The 24,754-nt window shown below is 43.9% G+C and overlaps 1 protein-coding gene across 1 annotated transcript in view; it reads left to right on the top strand.

Moving 5' to 3' along the window:
* The window catches only part of DNAJC14 (DnaJ heat shock protein family (Hsp40) member C14), a 35,661-nt gene extending 11,156 nt beyond the window's left edge, over positions 1 to 24,505 (top strand). Inside the window, exons 2-7 of the mRNA XM_040425602.1 lie at positions 5,980 to 7,437; positions 11,772 to 11,878; positions 15,549 to 15,668; positions 17,715 to 17,875; positions 18,072 to 18,174; positions 23,060 to 24,505. Of these exons, the coding sequence (XP_040281536.1) occupies positions 6,055 to 7,437; positions 11,772 to 11,878; positions 15,549 to 15,668; positions 17,715 to 17,875; positions 18,072 to 18,174; positions 23,060 to 23,294 (2,109 nt within the window). The 5' untranslated portion in view covers positions 5,980 to 6,054 and the 3' untranslated portion in view covers positions 23,295 to 24,505. The remainder of the gene's footprint in view (positions 1 to 5,979; positions 7,438 to 11,771; positions 11,879 to 15,548; positions 15,669 to 17,714; positions 17,876 to 18,071; positions 18,175 to 23,059) is intronic.
* The last annotated feature ends 249 nt before the right edge of the window (positions 24,506 to 24,754 follow it).

Below are 24,754 nucleotides of genomic sequence, written 5' to 3'. Positions count from 1 at the left end.
CCCGATCATTGGTGACAGCGGAGAGTTCCGATCGGAATCCCAGTTTAATCGCTGGGGCTCCGATCGGTAACCATGGCAACCAGGACGCTACTGCAGGCCTGGTTGCCATGGTTACGTAGCAATATTACAATATTAGAAGCATCATACTTACCTGCTGCGCTTATGATAAGGGAAAGGATTTTAGCAGCTCTCACCTCTGGTCACCTGCCTGAAGCACGGAAAAGGAAAGTGGCTTGAACCTAGCCACACTTGATAAGTCCAAGAACAAAGAGAAAGGTTGATTCCAGCTTCAGCATATAAAAAGTTTTCTTTATTCGGCTTGTAATAAAATCCAACAAAGATGTCACATGGAGAGACACAAAATTGTGACGCGTTTCGGGCTGTGGTATTGAGCCCTTCTTCAAGACAATACAAAGGTGTACTAAAAACACAAACTTTATATACCACACAAATGGGTAACTCCTCCTTCTTAGTTAATTGGAGACTGTGTCCCAGACCCAGGTGCTCCTGGATTAGTGGATCCTCCCTGGAGCATGTGGGTGGGGACGCAGTGCTTCACAGTATTAACCGCTCAGAGACCACATATAAACATATAAACATATTGATGCACTACATATATTGCAGAGTTAAATCATGTTTCTTGTTCAGACCTTTTGGTATGCAAGTATCTAGAATGAACATCCAATATGTTTCCCTACTTAGAAGCTTCTGTTTGCGATCGCCCCCCCTGACAGGTGTGGAAACCACTTCCACTCCCTGTACAGAAAACGCAGAAACATCGCCTTTGTGAACAGTGGCAAAATGTCTGGTAGCCGCTGAGACATTACGGGACATAAAATGGGGGACATCACTCAGGTGTTTTCTTATACGCACCTTAAGTTCATTAGTGGTGCAGCCCACGTATTGAAGGTTACATATTTTGCATGTTATAACATAAACTACATGATCTGTTTTACAATTTATATATTGCTTAAGCACGTGTTGTTTATTATTGGCCACAGATGTGACCTCTTTTGAAATAAGCATATGTCGACAGCATATACATTTATTGCTGCCACATTTGTAATTACCGTTTGTTTTGGGCCAGCTAGTCGTTTTGGGGAAATTTTCCCTATATAGACTGGGGCTGATTTTTTGCCCTACTGTGGGGGCTTTTTTTGCTACACATCTAATCCCTGTTGAAACTACATTTTTCCATTCTTCATTATAGTTCAAAATATGGAGATGTTTACGTATAATTTTGCAAACCTTAAAATAGTCTCTACTATAGTTAGTGATAAAGGTGATGGGTTCTTCTTTTTTAATAGTGGTGTCCTTAGTCATGATATTTTTATTACTATTCTTGTTTTTATTTTTATTTTTATTTTTATTTTCATGTCCCTTATCATTAATGTCCTGCTCAGAATTTTTATTCTCATTATCTATGTTCTTATTTTTATGATTTTTTGGAAAAATAAGGGTTTCTCTATCTTTAGATCTGGCAAAATTAATTCCTCTCTCAATATTAGTTTGGGTGTAGCCCCTCACTTTAAGTCTGTCTGCAATGTTTTTTGCTTCTTTTTCAAAGAGCTCTGGGGTGGAGCAATTTCTCTTTGCCCTAATCATTTCTCCCTTAGGGATGTTTTTTATGACGTGTGGTGGAAGGCAGGAGGAGGCAGAGAGAATGGTATTACCAGCTGTAGATTTTCTATGGGTGTATGTGACCACCCTGCTGGTATCTTTGACACCTTCCAGGCATAAATCCAGAAAAACAATTCTCTCTGGATCGCTGGAAAAAGTGAATTTTATTGATGCAGTGCAATTGTTGAGATATTCTATACAGTCAGCTATCCTCTCTGCGTCCCCCTGCCACACCCACAGCATATCGTCGATTTACCTGCTGCGCTGTCTGTGAGCGGCCGGGAGCTCCTCCTACTGGTAAGTGACAGATCATTAAGCAATGCGCCGCACAGACCTGTCACTTACCAGTAGGAGGAGCTCCCGGCCGGTCACAGACAGCGCAGCAGATAAGTGTGATGCTTCTAATATTGTAATATTGCTAAGTAACCATGGCAACCAGGCCTGCAGTAGCGTCCTAGTTGCCATGGTTACCGATCGGAGCCCCAGCGATTAAACTGGGACTCCGATCGGAAACTCTCCGCTGCCACCAATGATCGAGGGGGGGAGGGGGGAAGGCCGTACACTGGCCACCAATGATATTACAATAGAGGGAGGGAGGGGGGGCCGGGGGAGGCCGCACACTGGCCAGCAATGATAATACAATAGAGGGAGGGAGGGGGGGCCGGGGGAGGCCGCACACTGGCCAGCAATGATAATACAATAAAGGGGGGGAGGCCGCACACTGGCCACCAATGATATTACAATAGAGGGAGGGGGGGGCCGGGGGAGGCCGCACACTGGCCACCAATGATAATACAATAGAGGGAGGGGGGGGGGCCGCACACTGGCCACCAATGATATAAAAAAAAGCACTTTTATTATATGCTAATGAGCCTCTAGGTGCTATGTGGGCGTAAAATCAGCACCTAGAGGCTCCGTCCACTCACGCTTTATGCCGCCCAGGTCCAGTGTTCTGCCCGCCCCGCTCCTCTTGATTGATGCCACTGTTCCCTGCATCGTTGGCGAAATCCCGCGCCTGCGCCGTTCACTTCGGTCTTCGGCGCAGTGAGTGAAGGCCGCTCTCCTGATGCCGGCTTCCTCACTGTGACGTAGTCGGCGCAAGCGAAGTGAGGAATCCGGCACCAGGATCGCATCATTCACTCACTGCGCCTGCGCCGAAGACAGAAGTGAATGGCGCAGGCGCGGGATTTCGCCAACGACGCAGGGAACAGTGGCATCAATCAAGAGGAGCTGGGTGGGCAGAACACTGGACCTGGGCGGGATAAAGCGTGAGTGGACGAAGCCTCTAGGTCAGGGGTGCACAACCTGCGGCCCGGGGGCCACATGCGGCCCTTGATACTATTCTGTGCGGCCCCTAACCATCTGGTAACAGACATGTATGCCTATGTCTTGTGGCTGCTCATATGTATTTTTCATGTATTACTCCCATTAGATGGGAGTCCTGGAAGTGTAACTAGACATTAATGGTATATAATGTGTATTCAATATGCCATAAGTACAATATTTCAGTTGTTAATGCACCTTTAAATTTTAATTTCGGCCCTCGTTATTGGTTCCGTCTGGCAATGTGGCCCCCAACCAGGAAACGTTGTGCACCCCTGCTCTAGGTGCTGATTTTACGCCCACATAGCACCTAGAGGCTCATTAGCATATAATAAAAGTGCTTTTTTTACAAAAACGGCTGCAGGGACTAATGTTAGAAACATACTGTTATGTAGTGCTGACATTAGCGCATCGCTGACTTAGAACCTCTTCCTCTGTAAAGACACATGCATCAAAATATTCATTAGTCTTCCTTCCTAACTGAGGTCCTTTTCCTTCATTTTCCTTTGTAAAAACTGAACAGAAGTATTCATTGAGGCAGTCAGCTAGTTCTTTATCTTCTTCCATATACCTACCTTCCTTTTTGTTTTTTATTTGGTAATTCCTTGTTTTAGTTTCCTTTTTTCATTTATGTATCTGAAGAATGTCTTATCGCCTTTTTTCACCGACTGAGCTAATTTCTCTTCTGCCTGTGCTTTAGAAGCTCTTATAACTTGCTTGGCGCCTCTCTCCTAATCTTATAAATTTGCCTGTCATCCTCGTTTTTTGTTTTTCTATAATTACTAAATGCTATCTTTTTGTTTTTAATGATTTTAACCACAGTGGTCTCTTCCTTTTTTTGCTTTTACTGACAAGCCTAATGCAATTATCTGTTGCCTTCAATAGTGCCACTTTTAAGTAGTCCCATTTCTCCTGGACTCCAATGAAACTGTTCCAATCTGATAAGGACTCGTATACCTCTAATCTAATTTTAGAAAAGTCAGTTTTCCTAAAATCTAAAACTTTTGTTTTTGTGTGGTGTGACTCAGTCACTGTACTTATAGTAAACCACACTGACTGGTGACCACTAGATCCCAAGTATTCCCCTACAGTAATATCAGATACCAAATTCCCATTTGTGAATACTAAATCTAAAATGGCCTCCTTCCAGTTTGGCTCCTACACTACTTGCTATAAAGATAATCCCAGTAGGGAATTTAGAATATCTGTACTCCTAGCAGAACTACCGGTAGCTATTTTGGTTTTCCAGTTTACATCTGGAAGATTGAAGTCTCCCATAATGATAACTTCCCCCTTCAATGTCATTTTAGCTATTTCCTCAACTAGTAGATCATCTAATTCTTTGACTTGGCTAGGTGCTCTATATATCACACCAACACGAGTTACCTTATGATTATCAAGCTGCAACGTAACCCAAACTGACTCTAAATTGGTCTCGCTAACTTGTAAAGGCGTCTTGAATAGATCTAAACGTCTGCAAGGCTGTCAGTAAAACAACAAAAAAATACTTAAAAAAAAATATAAAAGCATCAGGACTAAAGGAATGCTGGGTGGCCAGACGTTAAAGAGCTTCTGCTCTATTTCTGGTTAGCATTTATGTCGTTGTGGACTAAATCTCCAGTGTAAGCTGTGTAGTGTTCTTACTAAGATCTCTGAAACACAGCCAGAGAGTGGTGGACAGTGGGGGGACACCACTAGTATATCTTTATCCTGAGCACCTTGCAGGGCTCCAGACTAAAAAAAATATCAAGGAGCCATTGGCTCCTAACCTGAAAAATTTAGAAACCTATTGCACTTTTTTTTTTTTTCTGTCGCTGTATTCACCGCATAGGAGATATTTTAATAGTTTGCACTTTTTCGGGCGTGGCGATATGTAATTTTTTTTATTGTTTTATATATTTTATATGTAAAATTGGGCAAGGGAGTGATTTAAACTTAATATTTTGGTGTTTGTTTTTTATTTTTTTACTTTATTTTTTTATTTTTTACTGTTTATTTAATACCTATTTACCCCCTTAGGGGCTAGAACCTGGGATCTTTCATTCCTTGTCCTATTCACCCTGATATATCTCTATTAGGGTGAATAGGACTTCACACTCTCCCTGCTGCCCTGTGCTTTGTGCACACAACAGCAGGGAGCTGACTATGGCAGCCAGGGCTTCAATAGCGTCCTGGCTGCCATGGTAACCGATCGGAGCCCGAGGCTTACACTGCTGGGGCTCTGATCGGAACTGCCACCAATGATAATACTTGGGGGTTGGGGGCGCACTGCACCACCAATGATTACAATACTTTGGGGGCGCACTGCACCACCAATGATTCTAATTTATAATACTGGGGTTGGGGGGGGGGCTGAATATCGTTTGACTGCGCGCTGCGATCTGCTGCTATTAACCCCTCAGGTGCCGCACCTGAGGGGTTAATAGCGGCGGATCGCAGCACGCAGACATAGAGGCTGGGTGCCGGGTATGGGATATGTCCGGCACCCGCAGCCTGCGTTTGTATTAAGCATAAACTTAATTCATTGGTGGTGCAGTGGCCATAGCCCCTCCCCTCCTCCTCCCTGCTATCAGCCCATTGGTGGCAGCAGCAGTACAGGGGGAGGGACTTCCTCCTTCTCCCCTGTGTTGTTGAGAACATGGCACGCGCTGAGAGCAGCGCGTGCCATGTCAGTTTGGGAGAGCGGCAGAGCAGCGCAGGGTCTAGGCGCAAATGGCGACAAGACTACAAAGTCTTGTCGCCATTTAGCAATTCTAGGTCGCATTTGTGACCATTTTGGTCGCCATCTGGAGCCCTGCCTTGCTTAGGCAAGTGTGCATGTTCCCTTTCAGTATGCAACATCTCACCATTCATGGAGATAGTAAAGCAACTGGTCTTGCAAAACCAAAAGCCCTCATACAGCTTCGTCGAGTATAAAATAAAAAAGTTATGCCTTTTAGAAGATGTCAGTGTGATTTTTTTTTTTTTTTTTTTTTTTTTTTTTTTTTCCCAGTCAAGTATCTTTCTGATAATAACTTTCTGATTCTTGTTTGTCAGGCAGGATAAAAGGAGAACAATGACTGCAGTAACCTAGCATCCTTTGTGCCCCATTGATGGGACATAAATAAAAAGATGGAGAGTCAAATAAGATCAGAGAGTCATGGACTTTCCACCCCAGGACACACTCATTGCAATAAATCGCATGAAAGGGATGGCGCACACCTATCCAAACCAGGAAACAACTGTGGCCTTTCTGCTTCTGGAAATGTAAGACATGCAGGTAAACACACTGGTGATGGCTCACCAGGCAACGTATCAGGGGTGTTTAGAAACCATCAGTTTGTTGTGCCTAAGCCTGGTTGCTTCCATGGTTCTGATGGAGCTCCACAACATAGTGAAGCGACTGGAGAGGTATGGACTAAAGAATTTTTCTCTGTTGAAGCATCTGGATACAATATAAGTGAAGACTTATGTGAAGGTCAAAAATCACCACAAGTTGCCACCTCTAGTGGTGAGTGTATTAGTAATAGTACTGGATCTGTTGGTGGTACATACTCCGATATTGGTGACCGTACCTGGAGTCAGAACTGCCACCATTTTTCTTGTTACCAGCAGCAGTCTTTGAATGAGGAAGGAGGCGAAGATGAATATTCTGGGAGACTAGCAGAGGATGATCCTTGCAAAGGAGTAGGTGGAAGAAGAGGTCGTAGAGGAAAAACCCAGAACAGTTCAAGGGATAATTCTAAAAAGGATGGTCGACAAGCTCCTTTTAGCGGCAAGCACAAAGTCAATCGCAAGAAAAATCATGTGGATGGGAGACACCAGCTGAGATCCCTCATTCCTCAGCCATTGCTTCAGTTTTCAAACTATTGTATTCACGTGCTCATCGATTTGGTGCTGTTGATTGGTGAATGCGTGGAGTCGCTTGGCATGCTCTTGTATATCAGAGTTTGGCAACCTGCCCATGACGTAGGCAATTTAAAAAGTCAATTCTTGGCCTTTGGAATCTGGGTAAAACACCGCACTAAAGATGTTTGGGTCCTTGTTTGCTATAGTGGAGCATGGATTTTCCGTGTGCTTAAGATGTTGTGTGCTCTGCTCTTCCTGCTGCTTATGGTTTCAGTGCGCTGGGCTCGACTTTGCTGGCAGTATATTAAGAAAACGGTGGACAGAGTTGACAAAGATAGCAATTGGAGTTCTTGGATTTCTACTAACCTGCATACAATCTGGGCCTTAGTAACACAAAACAGGACCTGTAAACGTTTAGTCAGTCTGCTCAGAAGATGGACAGGAAAGTTATGGCCTTCCAGGTTAGCTACACAAAAAGAGTCTACATGGGCCTCCGCGGGATCACCTAGTACAGGAGGCCGCTTCCAGCCTAGGCATGAAGTGGAGCGATTGCTTTCTATGGTTGATATTCCAGAGGAGGATTTAAATCCATTTCAAGTTTTGGGAGTGGACATGGGCGCTAGTGATGTAGAGCTTAAGAAAGCTTACCGGCAGTTGGCTGTATTGGTGAGTACTTACCTTTGCTGTAGATTCCTTAAAGGGATTCTGTCACCTCGTTTTTGGTTATAGAGCTGCGGACATGCACGGCTAGATCGCCTCTAGCATGTCCGCAATATACCGGTCCTATAGGGCTGTGTCCTTTTTATTTTGTTTGAAAAAGATTTTAGAGATATGTAAATGAGCCTTGTAAGGTGCCCAAGGGGTTGTACTAACCTTCCTGGTGCCCAGCCACGCCCGCCTATGTCCTCCGAATCTCCTCCTTTCGTCAGTTAGATCGCCGTAATCTCGTGATGCGCGAGCTCGTGAATGCACAGTTACTTCCCTGAGGCTGATGCCAGCACAGGGAAGGAACACTATACCGGCACTGCGCATAAGCTCGCTCATTGCGAGATTACGGCAATCTAACTGTGACGAAAGGAGGAGATTCGGAGGACATAGGCGGTGCTGGGCTCCTTCACAGGGGGGCGTGGCTGGGCACGAAGGTGGTTAGTACAGCCCCTTAGGCTCCTGACAAGGCTCATTTCCATATCTCTAAAATCATTTTTTAAACAAAATAAAAGGACACAGCCCTATAGGACCGATATATTGCGGACATGCTAGCGGCGATCTAGCCGTGCATGTCCGCAGCTCTATAACTGAAAACGAGGTGACAGAATCCCTTTAATGTGTGAAGACAGTCATAACTTTTGTTAGAGATATTTTAGCTTTAAAGGGCATCAGTCAGCAGATTTGTATCTATGAAACTGGCTGATCTGTTACATGTGCACTTGGCAGCTGAAGGCATCTGTGTTGGTCCCATGTGCATATGTGCCGCATTGCTGAGAAAAATGAAGTATTAATATATACAAATGAGCCTCTAGGAGCAGTGAGGGCGTTGCCTTTACTCCAAGGGGCTCCGCTCTCTCTGCAACTGACGCGCGCACTCTACTTGGATTGACAGGGCCAGGCTGTGAAAAAGTAATCACGCCTAACCCTATCAATCAAAATGGAGAGGGTGTGGCAGTTGCAGAGAGAGCAGAGCCTCTAGGAGTAATGGCAACGCCCCAATTGCTCTTAGAGGCTCATCTGCATATAGTAAAACATCATTTTTCTCAGCAATGTGGACACATATGAACATGGCACCTACATATATGCGCTCGGCTGCTAAGTGCACATGTAACAGATCAGCCAGTTTCAGAAGTACAAATCTGCTGACAGATGCCCTTTAAAGAATCTGGCTCCAATTTTGACATTACAAACATGCCCTTACTCACCTTTAGAGTATGGCATGCGGACACTGCGGGTTTGCCGTGGATTTTACGTTGCAAAGGGTGAAATCTGCAGTACAAATTCACATGCTGTGCATGTAAAATTCACACCACAGGTCAATTTACGCTGCAGATTTTTCATCGCTGTGTGGATGAGATTTGCTAAAATTTAATCTACTTTGTTGGTACTGTAGTGCCCTGCTGATTTACCACCCGCAAATCCATGAACCCAAATCTGCAGCATGGATGTACCCGAAAATCTCACAGATCATCTTGTGGTCCCTTACTGGTGTCTGTGTTTACAATGGTTCAGCAATGACTTGTCAGATCACGAATGTGTAAATAGACCAGGCATCCTCAAACTGCGGCCCTCCAGCTGTTGTAAAACTGCAACTCCCACAATGCCCTGCTGTAGGCTGATACCTGTAGGCTGTTCGGACATGCTGGGAGTTGTAGTTTTGCAACAGCTGGAGGGACGCAGTTTGAGGATGCCTGAAATAGACAGACCATATTTAAAGGGGTTTTCCACCATTAAAAGTGTTAGCATATTGCTAGGAGATGCAGATCCAGGCCGGGGTCCCTTCCAGCCCTTTGAATGATTCTATAGATTTTCTCTGCACATCGGTGCTCCTGTCCTGCTGTGAAGGAAATGACAACTTGGCCTCATTCGCTTAAAGGGATTTTCAGGAGTTCAGTATTGATGGTCTATCCTCAGGATAGATCATTAATATCTGATTGGTAGGGGTCTGAAACCCAGCACCCCCACTGTTCAGCTGGTGGGCATTGTACCCTCCTCACAGCAAGGTATATTGTATATTGGATGTGCTTTGTATTGGAACCCAAGTCCATTTGCTTGAATGGGACTGAGCTAAACATAGACCATGTAACCGAAGCACGTGACGTCCCTGGCCTAGGAAGAGACAACGGTGCTCACCGGATTGCTGCTGCCTTTTCAAGCAGCTGATTGTTGGGGGTGCCACGAGTTTGGCCGCCAACAATCGGATACGAATGTCCTATCCTGAAAATAGGCCATTAATATTGAACTCCTGAAAAACTCCTTTAAATGTTGCTGTTCAGTTCCCAGTACAGTAGGGGGCAGGAGTGCTGCTGTGCAGAGATAAATTAGGGGCCAGTGCTGTTTGTTCAGGTGCTAGTTGGGGGTCCTAGAAATCAGGCCCCCAACAATGATGATGCCTTATTGTAGAGATGAGTGAATTGATTCTAATGACTAAATTCTTCTCATCAGCAGGACATCTTCATATGTGGAAGCTGGCCCCTAGGTGAAGGAGTGCCCACCTCCCGCTAGATTGACAGAGCTGGACATGTAGCCCGGTCCTGATAATTCTCTGCGTGTGCCAATGCTCCGATTAGCAGAACAAGGGTAGATCCTCTGCTTTGGAGCTACGATGGTGCCTGCGCAGATGCTGCTCTGAACCAGAGCCTCGGCCCTTGCTCTGCATTTTGGAGCAGTGGCGCAGGCACGAAATTTGCAGGCAGGTGGGCGCTTCTTCAACTGCGGGCACAGCTTCCACTGGTGAAGAGGTCGTGAGACTGATGCCACTGTGAGTTTTGACTACTGCTTCCCTTCAAAACACCAATGATTCTAAACCATATGTGTAGCCATCTGAACAGAAAACACCCAAAAAGCCACATTACAAAAATGTAAATTATAATATTTATTAAATTCCATATAATAATAATAAGTATAATAATACAATCACAGAGATACGGTTAAAAACAGATCCCATATAGCAGCATGTGGCAAGTCACACATAAAACATACAGCGATCTGTGCTGATCAAAGAACACCTGTAAAAGTCTACTAATCAGAAGGGCCCATATCCACCAGTGCACTAATCCTGAAAGTCAGGATGATGTATAGCTAAGGTAAACCGTTCCCTAGCTAACCTACAAAGCAGGCAGGCCCAATGGCCATATCATGTTAGTGCATGGTGGATAACCAACCCAACTGTATAAACCACAATATAAGGCTCCATTCACACGACCGCAAATGGGTCGGCATCCGTTCCGCAATTTTGCGGAACGGGTGCAGACCCATTCATTTTCAATGGATGCGGACAGCACACAGTGTGCTGTCCGCATCCGCATTTGCGGAGCGCGGACCCGATCTTCCGGTCCGCAGCTCCGCAAAAGATAGAACATGTCCTATTCTTGTCCGCAGGCATTTCTATAGGGGTGCCGGGCGGGTGTGTTGCGGATTCGCAATTTGCGGGTTCGCAACACACCACGGTCGTGTGAATGTACCCTAAGATAGATGAGGCACACAGCTAAACTCAAAGATAAGAAGTGGAACAAACATAGAAACATGAAATGATACAGACCGCTGTATAGTGTGACCTCCAGCAACTCCCCGACGGCTTCTTCCAGGGGGCGTGCTCGGCTTCCCTTCAGTAGCAGAGACTATGCTGGAGCTTGTTCATGGATGTCAGAACCGGGATTGGGGATAGTTATTTGTTACCTATCCTTAGGTTAGGGGATAAATGTTCTGTTCCTCCTCATAGTACAACCACATTAAGGACTAGTTCAGTATTTGATCAGTGATTGGGAGCCAAAAGCAGGAGTGGGTCAAGAACACAGAACAGGTGCAAATTTTGCCATTACACTTTCTCTGTGTGGGCTCCATTCCTGGTTTTGGCTAAAAATCATTGATGAAAATCGCCGAGACCAAATCTGTGAAGTGTAAACTAAACCTAAGGAGTTTAAATGGAGTAGTAGTCACAGCCTCTCCATTCAGTGTCCATAGGTCTGACTGTTTGTCTACCCATAGACAATGAATGGAGCTGCAGGCTGTTGCTCGACCACAATTTCATTCAGACTCCTAGCCAGTGTGTTCTGTGAGGAGGAGGAACGGCTTGGGACCTCCATTTTAGTGATCATGGTGGTCCCAGGGTGAATTCTTTAACTATCTTGTGATCTGAACCACAGCCCTCATGGACAGCACTTGTAGAAATTGGGACGTTTTTGTTATGGTATTAATTAAGGTCTAAATATTGTAATTGTACGTGTACTTCACTAGTATGAAATCTCCTTTCATGTATCAATGGGTGTTTTTTTTTTTTTTTTCCTTGACAGGTTCATCCAGACAAGAACGATCACCCTCGTGCAGAAGAAGCTTTTAAGGTTTTACGTGCTGCGTGGGATACTGTCAGTAACCCGGATAAAAGAAAAGAATATGAACTGTAAGTGATAAACTCTTACAAGACCTTTATAATAATGTGCTACCACTGCATTACGGTATTAGTCTGTTAGTGGGAGGCTGGGTGCTTTCAGCACCAAAAGAGACCTACCTCCTGCTAACAGACTCAATAAAACGGACTTTTATCGGTATGCCGTACAATCTGTATTGTAAGTGGGGATTTAAAAAAGCAATGTGTGACTTGTATTTGACCTTGATCAGAAGTCCATGTGTATCCAGTACTGTATTGAGGGACTGGTTTCTAGAAACCTGCCCTAAATGTATTCATACACATACTAGCAATGTTGTTAAGATGCTAATGCTGTATTGTGTAGTGCTCCCCTCCTCAACGTGTTTCGCAGGTTCTGCGGCATCATCAGGGGAGTGGGACATAAGCAAAATATTGCTTATAAAGAGGCTTCCAGGAGTAAAATATTGATAACCTATCCTCGCACAGGTCATCATTATTTGATTTCTAGGGGGTCGAATTCCTGGCCCCCTCACCACAGACTCTTCCTAGGGCAGTGATGTCACGTGCATATAAGTGTAGAAGATTGATGGCACAAAAAGACCCCCTGGTCCATCTAGTTTGCCCTTATATTATTTCTTATCTTAGTATAGACGTGTTTTATCCCTGGAACTACCCTTCCCTCCTAAATCTAATTTATACCTTTCACATATTTAAAGGTGTCAGTCATGTCCCCCTTTCCCCTGTTTCCTCAAAGCTATACATATTAAGTTCTTTAAGTCTATCATTGTATGTTTTATGCTTAAAGGGGTTGTCTCATCATGGACAATGGGGGCATATCGTTAGGATAGGCCCCCATTGTCTTATAGGTGCAGGTCCCACCGTTGGGGACCCTCACCTATATCGAGAACGGAGCCCCGCAAAGTGGTGGCCGGAGGCCTCCGGTCCGGCCACCACCAAGCCGGCCCCCTATAGAAGTGAATAGGAGTGTACCGCGCATGCGCAACCCCTGCTCACATTCATTTCTATGGGGCCGACGGAAATAGCCGCGCCAGCGCTCGACTATTTTCGCTGGCCCCATCGAAAGTGAATGGAGGGCAGCATGTGCAACTGCCGACCTTCACACGCGGGGCTCCGGTCTCGATATAGGTGTGGGTCCCAGTGGTGGGACTCACACCTATAAGACAATGGGGGCATATCCTAGCGATATGCCCCCATCGTCCATGATGAGACAACCCCTTTAAGATTCTTTTTTTTAAGGTGAATTCGATAATTTGAGAAGGAATAAGATTACGCAGGCTAAGTGAATGAATATATTTATTAAGTGTGATTTAAATATAAGGTAAAACAGACAAATCGCATACAGAGTAGTAAAAATGTAATAATCATCAGTGGCATACACATACAATATTGGGAAACTCTGAGTCTGCCATGTTGTAGCACGTGGCCGATACCCCAGGGTGTTATAGATAAGGATATCAATTCATCCTACCTGGATGATTTCTTCAATGGAGTGCCGGGTACCTGTCTGTGTGCAGGCAAGTTTATATCCTTTCAGCCCTTCCTCCCAAAGTCCAGTGTGCAGCATGCATGTCTCTGAGATAACCACTCAGGAATCTGGCCTAGCACAATGGGGGTTGGGTATGCTATCTATCATTTCATATAGTAAAAGTTAATATAAAAGGGGACTGAACCAATCGGTTCTTAAAGTACAACACAGACCATCAACCATTTCTAGTTCCTTCTCTTCTGAAGTCCTGCCAAAATGATAAGTCAGATAGAGGGTTCTTTCTCCCCAAGTGCGTTATTTTACATTTGAACTGCAGTTTCTCTCTCGCTCTATAATATTATATATACGGTGTGTGTGTGTGTGTGTGTGTGTGTGTGTATATATGTATATATATTACAGTACAGACCAAAAGTTTGGACACACCTTCTCATTCAAAGAGTTTTCTTTATTTTCATGACTATGAAGGCATCAAAACTATGAATTAACACATGTGGAATTATATTCATAACAAACAAGTGTGAAACAACTGAAAATATGTCATATTCTAGGTTCTTCAAAGTAGCCACCTTTTGCTTTGATTACTGCTTTGCACACTCTTGGCATTCTCTTGATGAGCTTTAAGAGGTAGTCACCTGAAATGGTCTTCCAACAGTCTTGAAGGAGTTCCCAGAGATGCTTAGCACTTGTTGGCCCTTTTGCCTTCACTCTGCGGTCCAGCTCGCCCCAAACCATCTCGATTGGGTTCAGGTCCGGTGACTGTGGAGGCCAGGTCATCTGGCGCAGCACCCCATTACTCCCCCCACCCCATTACTCTCCTTCATTACTCTCCTTACTTTCAAAGTTTTCCCAATTTTTCGGCTGACTGACTGACCTTCATTTCTTAAAGTAATGATGGCCACTCGTTTTTCTTTACTTAGCTGCTTTTTTCTTGCCATAATACAAATTCTAACAGTCTATTCCTACTACTTTACAAATCACTAGTCAGACCACACATGGAGTACTGTGTACAGTTCTGGGCTCCAGTGAACAAGGCAGACATAGCAGAGCTAGAGAGGGTCCAGAGGAGGGCAACTAAAGTAATAACTGGAATGGGGCAACTACGGTACCCTGAAGGATTATCAAAATTAGGGTTATTCACGTTAGAAAAAAGACGACTGAGGGGAGATCTAATTACTATGTATAAATATATCAGGCGGCAGTACAGAGATCTATCCCATCATCTATTTATCCCCGTGACTGTGACGAGGGGACATCCTCTGCGTTTGGAGGAAAGAAGGTTTGTACACAAACATAGAAAAGGATTCTCTACGGTAAGAGCAGTGAGACTATGGAACTCTCTGCCTGAGGAGGTGGTGATGGGGAGTACAATAAAGGAATTCAAGAGGGGCCTGGATGTATTTCTGGAGTGTAATAATATTACAGGCTATAGCTACTAGAGAGGGGTCGTTGATCCAGGGAGTTATTCTGATTGCCTGATTGGAGTCGGGAAGGAATTTTTTATTCCCCTAAAGTGAGGAAAATTGGCTTCTACCTCACAGGGTTTTTTTGCCTTCCTCTGGATCAACTTGCAGGATAACAGGCCGAACTGGATGGACAAATGTCTTTTTTCGGCCTTATGTACTATGTTACTATTCAGTAGGACTATCAGCTGTGTATCCACCTGACTTCTCCTCAACGCCACTGATGGTCCCAACCCCATTTATAAGGCAAGAAATCCCACTTATTAAACCTGACAGGGCACACCTGTGAAGTGAAAACTATTTTAGGGGACTACCTCTTGAAGCTCATCAAGAGAATGCCAAGAGTGTGCAAAGCAGTAATCAAAGCAAAAGGTGGCTACTTTGAAGAACCTAGAATATAACATATTTTCAGTTGTTTCACACTTGTTTGTTATGTATATAATTCAACATGTGTTAATTCATAGTTTTGATGCCTTCATAGTCATGAAAATAAAGAAAACTATTTGAATGAGAAGGTGTGTCCAAACCTTTGGTCTGTACTGTATATACGGATGATCTATTCTTATTACACAATTCAATTTGATGTATATATGTACCTATATTGTAAGCAAAGAAAACCTACTGTATTTAGCTGTACTCCAAGAACCCAACGTAATTCAGCTAATGGAAAGATTTCCCCTAAATCTGACACCGGGCTATGAAAGGGTTTATCTTTATTTCTTATATTTCTTTCCAGGAAGCGAATGTCAGAAACAGAGTTGGCCAAGTCAATGAATGAATTTCTTACCAAGCTGCAAGACGATCTAAAAGAGGCAATGAACAGTATGATGTGCAGCAAGTGTCAGGGGAAGCACAGGTACCATGCAGTCAAGATACATTCCAGGAAATGCTACTTAAAGAGGACCTTTCACTTGTAAAAACTATGTGAACTAAGTATGCTGCCATGTAGAGCGGCGCCCGGGGATCTCACTGCACTTACTATTATCCCCGGGTGCCGCTCCGTTCTCCCGTTATGCCCTCCGGTACCTTTGCTCCTTAAGTTATAGTAGGCGGGTCTTCCCTTGTCCTGTGGGCATCTCCTTCTCCTAGGCTGCAGCGCTGGCCAATCGCAGCGCACAGCTCACAGCCTGGGAGGTTTTTTTCTCCCAGGCTGTGAGCTGTGCGCAGCGATTGGCCAGCACTCCAGCCTAGGAGAAGGAGACTCCCACAGGACAAGGAAAGACCCGCCTACTATAACTTAAGGAGCAAAGGTACCGGAGGACATAACGGGAGAATGGAGCGGCGCCCGGGGATAATAGTAAGTGCAGTGAGATCCCCGGGCGCCGCTCTACATGGCAGCATACTTAGTTCACATAGTTTTTACAAGTGAAAGGTCCTCTTTAAAACGCATTTGGCTTGTAGGATTATTGCATTTTTTTTCCCCATGGGGCTTAAAAATGGCAGAAAAGAAAACCCATGCTATAAGTGTTAGAAAATAAAAGCCACCAACAGTGGCTGTTGTAAAAAAAAAATATTTGAGTCACATTTTTTTTGCTCATTTTTAAAAATGCTGAAAAAGCAGTAGTGTAGTGAGTGTGAATGTGCCTTTAAGTAGCTGCAAGGAATGTTTTCTTCAGTTCACGAAGTACATAAAAAAAATGCAGAGTTGTTAGGATCTTCCTAAAGAGTAACAGAAGACTAAAATCTAAAGCCTTTCTCAAATATTTATAGAGGAAAATATAAAACTGACATTGTCAGCTTTCAAACAAGGCCAGGGCCATATCTCTAGCTGCTACCCAGCCTGAGAAATAGAGCATTAAAGCAGCCCTCCCCCTTCAGCTTGCTGTGATTTCAGCCATCCTGGCCGACAGGAGGGCAGTTGGGGAACTGACAGCCTGCAGAAGGAAAGAAAAAATATTTTAAAAAAGGATACATTTTGCATAGTCATAGTGACCAACCGAATAAAGTTATCGAGTTATTTAGAACACAGTGAACACCGTAAAAATAAATCCAACAAAATCATCTTAAAATTGCTGTTTTTATCTTTATCCCTAAAAATTGTATACACCTGAAAATGGTTCCTAAAAAAAAAACGACAACTCATCCCGCAAAATTCAAGATCTCCATACTAAATTGAGGAATTAAATAAAAAAAAGTTATGACTGCTGGAACACAGAAAATATTACTGGTCCTAAGAATTAGTTATGTCAGTAAGTGGTTAAAAATACACTTGTGTCTCCTGAGCTGTGCACTAACTAGATTTACTTCAGACATAAATTCAAAATCTACAATAAAAGTGACATTTTTGGGAGTGTTTTTCCACTTTTAATGTGTCAGAGTGAAAGGGGTAATCCCATCACAGACAATGGGGACATATTGCTAGGATATGCCCCCATTGTCTGATAGGTTCGGGTCCCACCTCTGAGACTTGCACCTACAACGGAGCGGAGAGAGTTGTGGCTGGAGAACCCCGGTTTTCCCGTGGTCCGGCCACCACCAAGCACTGCTCCTATACAAGTGAATTGGAGCGCACCGCACATCCGCTGCCATTCATTTTTTATGGGGCCTACGGAAATAGCCGAGCCAGTGCTTGGCTATTTTCGGCGGCCCCATTGAAATGAATGGAGGTCGGCTGCGAATGCGCAGTGTGCCCTCCACAACTTTCCCCGCTTCGTTCTCCGTGTAGGTGTGGGTTCCAGAGGTGGGACCCGCACCTATCAGACAATGGGGGCATATCCTAGCGATATGCCCCCATTGTCTGGGTTGGCAAAACCCCTTTAAAGTCCTTGCCGTAACATGAAAATGTCTCATAAAGATGTGCTATATGTAAAAGCGCTTTGTCCTTGAGGACGGAGCTGATCAGGGTTTTTAAGATGGACTGGAAATTATTTAAATTCCCACTTCATGTATCTTTCTGATGCAGGAGATTTGAAATGGACCGGGATGCTGCCAATGCCCGTTACTGTGCTGAATGTGGAAAAATGCATCCTGCAGAAGAGGGAGATTTCTGGGCAGAATCAAGTATGCTGGGACTCAAGATCACCTATTTTGCGATGATGCAGGGCAAAGTGTTTGATATAACGGGTAATGAAATGGAGAGAATGGTGATGCCATTGACATATATTTCAGATTATTAACTTTCGCATAACTGGTGTCAAACTGGTTTATCAGTCCCTTTTCTCATTCTGTAAGTCACAAGCAGCCACTGTGGTGAAGGCAATAGCTGTCCTAGGCCGATTACAGTACAGCTGTTAACATCACTCCTTTTCTCCTCATTTAGAGTGGGCGGGATGCCAACGTGTGGGAATCTCGCCAGACACTCATCGGGTTCCATATCACATTTCATTTGGTTCAAGAAATCCTCCAACCACAGGACGACAAAGGTTTGGACTACATATATCTATATATTTTTTATGCCTTATTCACACAGTCCGTGTTCGGTCAGTGATTTCCATCAGTGATTGTGAGCCAAATCCAGGTGCGGATCTAAGCACAGAACAGGGGCAGACCTTTCCCTTATCTCTTATGTCTGTGGAGACTCCAATCCTTGTTTCGGCTCACAATCACTGATGGAAATCACTGACCAAAACGCTGACGTATGAATAAGGTTTTAGAGTTATGGAGAGCAGCTAAAACATCCAGTAGCTGGTTTTAAAGGAAATCTGTCACATGGATTATCACTAATAAGGTAAAACAATTCCCATGTAGAACAAAACACCTCCTCCTCTGATGTACCTTCCATTCGGCAATTCTTATTTTCTATTTTGCGGGGAAAAAATAATCTTTGTATGAATTGCAAATTAGGCAGTAAGGTGCCCAGAGGGGCGTTATTTTCTTTCAACGGTACCCAGGAACGCCCCATTCGAGTGGCCAGGCCCGCCCTCCAGCAGAGCCCAAGCAGGCCTTTCCTGGGCTGAGACTCCACGCCTCTATCAACACTGTTGACGCACCCCCCTTCCCCGGTACGTCACTGACGAGAGGTAACGCCGCCCACAATTGCCTTCGGCTTCTCAGAAACAAAAAATAACGCCCCTCTGGGTACCTTACTGCCTAATTTGCATATCATACAAAGATAATTTTTTTCGGCAAAATAGAAAATAAGAATTGCCGAATGGAAGGTACATCAGCGGAGGAGGTGTTTTGCTCTACATGGCAATAATTTTACTTTATTAGTGATAATCCATGTGACAGATTTCCTTTAAGTCTGTGTGCAGAATCTGCCGCTGATTCGCCAGCGGAAAATGGGAGTTTTGCCCTAGATAATCTACATTCAAAACGGCATCAACTGCGTATAGTTCTCTTCAGTGTAAAAAGCTTGACTGTGTGCACAGGGAGTTTCCACCACCAAAAAAGACATTTATTTAATCAGGTCATAATAACCTGTTTTAGTAGTGTTTTTATAATGAGGGGGTTTCTGGGATTTCAGAGTAAATGTTTAATATACTTGGGCTACTTTTAGGAGCCTAAAAAAACCAAATCCATCACCCATTGACTTTCAATGTATTTAGTGACGGATCCGTTTTTTTTTTCCATTTTGATTTCACCCAACCGCATCCTAACGGAACGGATGCATCCTGATGTGCAAAGTCAAAACGGATCTGTTTAATTCCGTCATAGAGATCGTCTGCCGCATCTCAATACTGGAATTAACTATGCAAGTGTGAATGTAGCCTTAAAGGGGTTATGCTGAAGTGAGAAAATCCCCTTTAAATAAAAATTTGGGCAGCCCTCTAATTATATGCTGCTGTCATATAGCGCAATATATATCATTAGATAGGTTCACTTTAACCCCTTAGGGACGCATGATGTACCGGTACGGCATGTTTCCCGAGTTCTTAAGGACCCATGACGTACCGGTACTTCATGGGTTTAAACCGCGATTGCGGCGGGGGTTAATCGGAACAGGATGCCCGCTGAAATCATTCAGCTGGCATCCTGTCACAAAGCCGGGGGGGGGGGGGTCAATTTAGGTCAATTCAGACCTGCGGTTTGCGGCTTTACTTGCGGCGGCGGTGCCATCGGGTCCCCATGCGGCTGTAGGGGGGACCCGATGGCATGGAAGGCAGCGCAATGTCTAAGGAAGGCATCGCGCTGCCTTCCGGTGAAGAGCCTGTGAGATCCAGCCCCCTGGATCTCACAGGCCCCCGGAAGCTGTATGAGTAATACACACAGTATTACTCATACAGTCAATGCATTCCAATACAGAAATATTGGAATGCATTGTAAAGGAAAACACCCCCCAAAGTTCAAGTCCCAAAGTGGGACAAAAAATAAAGTGAAAAAAAAAGTTTAAAAAATAAAGTGAAAAAAAAAGTTTAAAAATAAAGTGAAAAAAAAGTTTAAAAAATTAAGGTTTTCCCCCCAAAAAATTACATTTCAAGTAAAAATAAACCAAAACGTAATTTTCCCCAAATAAAGTTAAAAAAAATAGGGGAAAAAAAAAAGTATACATATTAGGTATCGCCGAGTCCGTATCGAACGGCTCTATAAACATATCACATGACCTAACCCCTCAGATGAACACCGTAAAAAATAAAAACTGTGCTAAATAAACCTTTTTTTGTCACCTTACATCACAAAAAGTGTAATAGCAAGCGATCAAAAAGTCATATGCACCCCAAAATAGTGCCAATCAAACCGTCATCTCATCCCGGAAAAATTATACCCTACCCAAGGTAATCGCCCAAAAACTAAAAAAATTATGGCTCTCAGACTATGGAAACACTAAAACATGATTTTTTTTTGCTTCGAAAATGAAATCATTGTGTAAAACTTACATAAATAAAAAAAAAGTATACATATTAGGTATCGCCGCATCCGTCACAACCTGGTCTATGAAAATATCACATGATCTAACCTGTCAGATGAATGTTGTAAATAACAAGAAATAGCTGTTTTGGCACAGTTTTTTTTTTTTTTTGTTATCTTGCCTCACAAAAAGTGTAATATAGAGCAACCAAAAATCATATGTACCCTAAACTAGTACCAACAATGCTGCCACCCTATCCCGTAGTTTCTAAAATGGGGCCACTTTTTTGGAGTTTCTACTCTAGGGGTGCATCAGGGGGGCTTCAAATGGGACATGGTGTCAAAAAAAACAGTCCAGCAAAACCTGCCTTCCAAAAACCGTATGGCATTCTTTTCCTTCTGCGCCCTGCTGTGTGCCCGTACAGCGGTTTACGACCACATATCGGGTGTTTCTGTAAACTATAGCATCAGGGCCATAAACATTGAGTTTGGTTTGGCTGTTAACCCTTGCTTTGTAACCGGAAAAAAATTATAAAAATGGAAAATCTGGCAAAAAAGTGAAATTTTGAAATTGTATCTCTATTTTCCATAAATTCTTGTGGAACACCTAAAGGGTTAACGACGTTTGTAAAATCAGTTTTGAATACCTTAAGGGGTGTAGTTTCTTAGATGGGGTCATTTTTGGGTGGTTTCTATTGTGTGGGTGGTTTCTTTCTGTAGTGACTTCAGACCTGAACATGTCCCTAAAAATTGGGTTTTTGAAAATTTCTGAAAAATTTCAAGATTTGCTTCTAAACTTCTAAGCCTTGTAACATCCCCAAAAAATAAAATATCATTCCCAAAATGATCCAAACATGAAGTAGACATATGGGGAATGTAAAGTAATAACTATTTTTGGAGGTATTACTATGTATTATAGAAGTAGAGAAATTGAAACTTGGAAATTTGCTAATTTTTCCAAATTTTTGGTATTTTTTTTATGCAAAAAAATTTACTTTTTTGACCCAATTTTAGCAGTGTCATAAAGTACAATATGTGACGAAAAAACAATCTCAGAACTGCCTGGATAAGTCAAAGCGTTTTAAAGTTATCAGCACTTAAAGTGACACTGGTCAGATTTGCAAAAAATGGCCAAGTCCTTAAGGGGTTAAAGGGGTTGTGCCAGGTAGGGATCGACCGATTATCGGTTTACCGATATTATCGGCCGATATTCAGTATTTTGACCGTTATCGGCATCTATTTTGCCGATATTCCGATAACGTATGGGGAGCACAGATCGCGCTGCTGACAGCGCTCTGTGTTCCCTCAGCAGCACAGGGGAGAAGGAAGCAGTGTCTCCCTCCCCCCTGTGCTGCTGCCGCTGCAGCCAGTGAGAGGAAGGAAGACAAGAGAAGGGGCGGGGCTGTGGCCGCTGCGCCACCAATGAAGAGAAATTTCTCATTCATTCATATACAGGAGGCGGGAGCTGGCTGCAGAATCACATAGCCGGCTCCCGACCTCTATGAGCGGTAGCTGCGATCTGCGGTAGTTAACCCCCCAGGTGCCGCGGATCGCAGCTATTGCTCATAGAGGTCGGGAGCCGGCTATGTGATTCTGCAGCCAGCTCCCGCCTCCTGTATATGAATTAATGAGAGATTTCTCTTCATTGGTGGCGCAGTGTGCCCCCCCCAAGCCCCAAAGTATTAATCATTGGTGGCGCAGTGCGCCCCCCCACCCCCACTCCTGTATTAAAAACATTGGTGGCGCAGTGCGCCCCCCCCCAGTATTAATCATTGGTGGCAGTGGCCACAGGATCCCCTCTCCCCTGCTCCTCTGATCGGAGCCCCAGCAGTGTAATCCTGGGGCTCCGATCGGTTACCATGGCAGCCAGGACGCTATTGAAGCCCTGGCTGCCATGTTCAGCTCCATGCTGCTGTGTGCACAGAGCACAGAGCAGCAGGGACAGTGTGAGCTCCTATTCACCCTGATAGAGATCTATCAGGGTGAATAGGACAAGGGTTCTAGTCCCTAAGGGGTCTAAAAGTTAGTAAAAAAAAAAAAATAAGTATAAATGAAAGAAAGATTTTTTAAAAAAATACACGTTAACAATAAACATATTAATTTTTAGCAGATTTGTGTAGGAATTTTTTTCAAAAATGGAAAATTACCAGAATATCGGTATAAATTATCGGCTATCGGCCTGAAAGTTCACAAATTATCGGTATCGGTCCTAAAAAATCTATATCGGTCGATCCCTAGTGCCAGGTATTAAAGTTGTCCCCAATCCACAGGATAGGGGATAACTATCTGATCGCTGGGGGTTGACCATGTGTCCTGCTGCTCCATTCATTCTTTATGGGACTGCCGGAGATGGCTGAATACAACGCTTGGATATTTCCAGAAGTCCCATAGATTCATAATCAAAATGGTCACAATTTAATTGCTAAGATGCTTATCATTCGATCCACCAAACAGCGCTCACCTTCTTTTTTTATGTTGGAATACAGCTGCCATTTATGAACTTTCTGTCTTTCACTCTAGAGCTCCATCAGAAAGCACTCCGCCCTCTATGGCTGATGTACAGAATCTTTTGAACAGAATATTTCAAGGCTCTCCTGGTCAGATGCCCAATGGGAACATCTTCACACCGCCCCAGCAGCCGCCGCCACCACAGGGAGCTCAGTCTCCTCCCGCACCATCTAAACCTGACACTGCATCTAAAAGCGAAACAAAGTCAAAGCGAAAGAAAAAAATGAGGCGCCCCGTACAGAGATGAGTCCAAACTCTAAATGTGTCGTCTGGGGTAAAGACATTAGGCGCACAACTTTCTTCAAACTATGAAGTGTCTAGTGTTTCAAGTCAGACTGCTATACACTGACGGGAACCAAGCTGTCAAGGGCTTTACACAGCATTCAAATGAAAATGTCTTCTTTAATTTTTATTCTCCAGTTGCATTGGGGACCACAGAAGCTTTCCCTTGCGAGTACCTTTTAACACGTCACAGATTTTTTTTTTTTATTTTAAATAAAAATAAACATAATCTTCCCATCATACCAAAGATACCTGATGTAGACATCTTTCTGGAGAGAGTGTGACATTGCTGTACGTGTAAGTCTATGGGGGGGAATGGACTCCCTGTAGAATGTGGGGGCGTACAGCTGTGCAAGAATCCCTAGCTCTTCTAGGTTTACACAGAGGAACTTGGACGCTACAGTGGTTTTGCTTTGGTTACCCTTTTGCCATGTTATCGAATTTGCTGTGAATTATATCAAACCCCATGAAAGCAAAGGAGCTGACACGTTTTTTTTTTTTTCTTTTCTTTTTTTCTTATCGACATGGAAGTTAATACAGGGGCAGACATGCTGCCGATTTCTCAATTTTCTTTTCTTTTCCTATAGTCTTTCTGTTCTGCTTTGCTATGTAACCATTGCATTGGTCTGTTTGCTCCATTAGAAGTCATATGACCATACAGGTATAACAGAATTAAAGCACTTGAGGGAGTTTTCCGACATAAGGTTTTAGATCAATGGAGTGCTGCAATTGGGATGGGGGGCTGGTCTTGAGAATGAAGGTATTCTATTCCTGCCTGTTATTCACTGGAGAGGAGCCCACGGGGCTTATTTGTATTTAGCTTGAGTTAAAGAAGTAATGCAGGATTTTGCTATTAATAGCTTATCCTCACATTAGTCCATCAATAATAGATTGGTGGGTGTCCGACACCCTGTACCACCACTGATCAGCTGTTCCTGAGTAGGTTTGGCACCGGAACTCCATTACACAGCTCCATCCTTCGTATAGTGGGGAGAGCTGGTTACTCCATCCACTGCACAATGGACGGAGCTCTATGTGGTTCCAGCACAGACTTCTGCCACCAGAGCTACTCTGATACAGCTGATTGGCAGTGGTGAGGGGTGTCGCCTCTCTCCAATCTAATATTGATGGCCTATCCTGAGGAATACCAAAACCGCCTATAGATAACTGGAGAAAAAGCAGATCTTTCTCGCTCATAACATTGGGGGACACAGGACCGTGGGTATAGCTTGCTGCTGCCACTAGGAGGCGACACTAGGCTGAAAAGTGATAACTCCTCCCCTGCCGGCTATACCCCCTCCAGCCTGCAGAGAGCATATCAGTTTTTAGCTGAGTGTTGTAGGAGGCAGACCTCCCTGCTTATGCAGGGCAAATTACTTTTCTTATTTTTTTTTTCTTTCTTGTTTTATCTTTTTCCCTTTTAGG

Source organism: Bufo bufo, chromosome 3 (assembly GCF_905171765.1).
Source record: "Bufo bufo chromosome 3, aBufBuf1.1, whole genome shotgun sequence".
Taxonomy (NCBI): Eukaryota; Metazoa; Chordata; class Amphibia; order Anura; family Bufonidae; genus Bufo; species Bufo bufo.
Note: the sequence above shows the minus strand (reverse complement) of the source record. Positions and strands in the feature narration are given on the sequence as shown.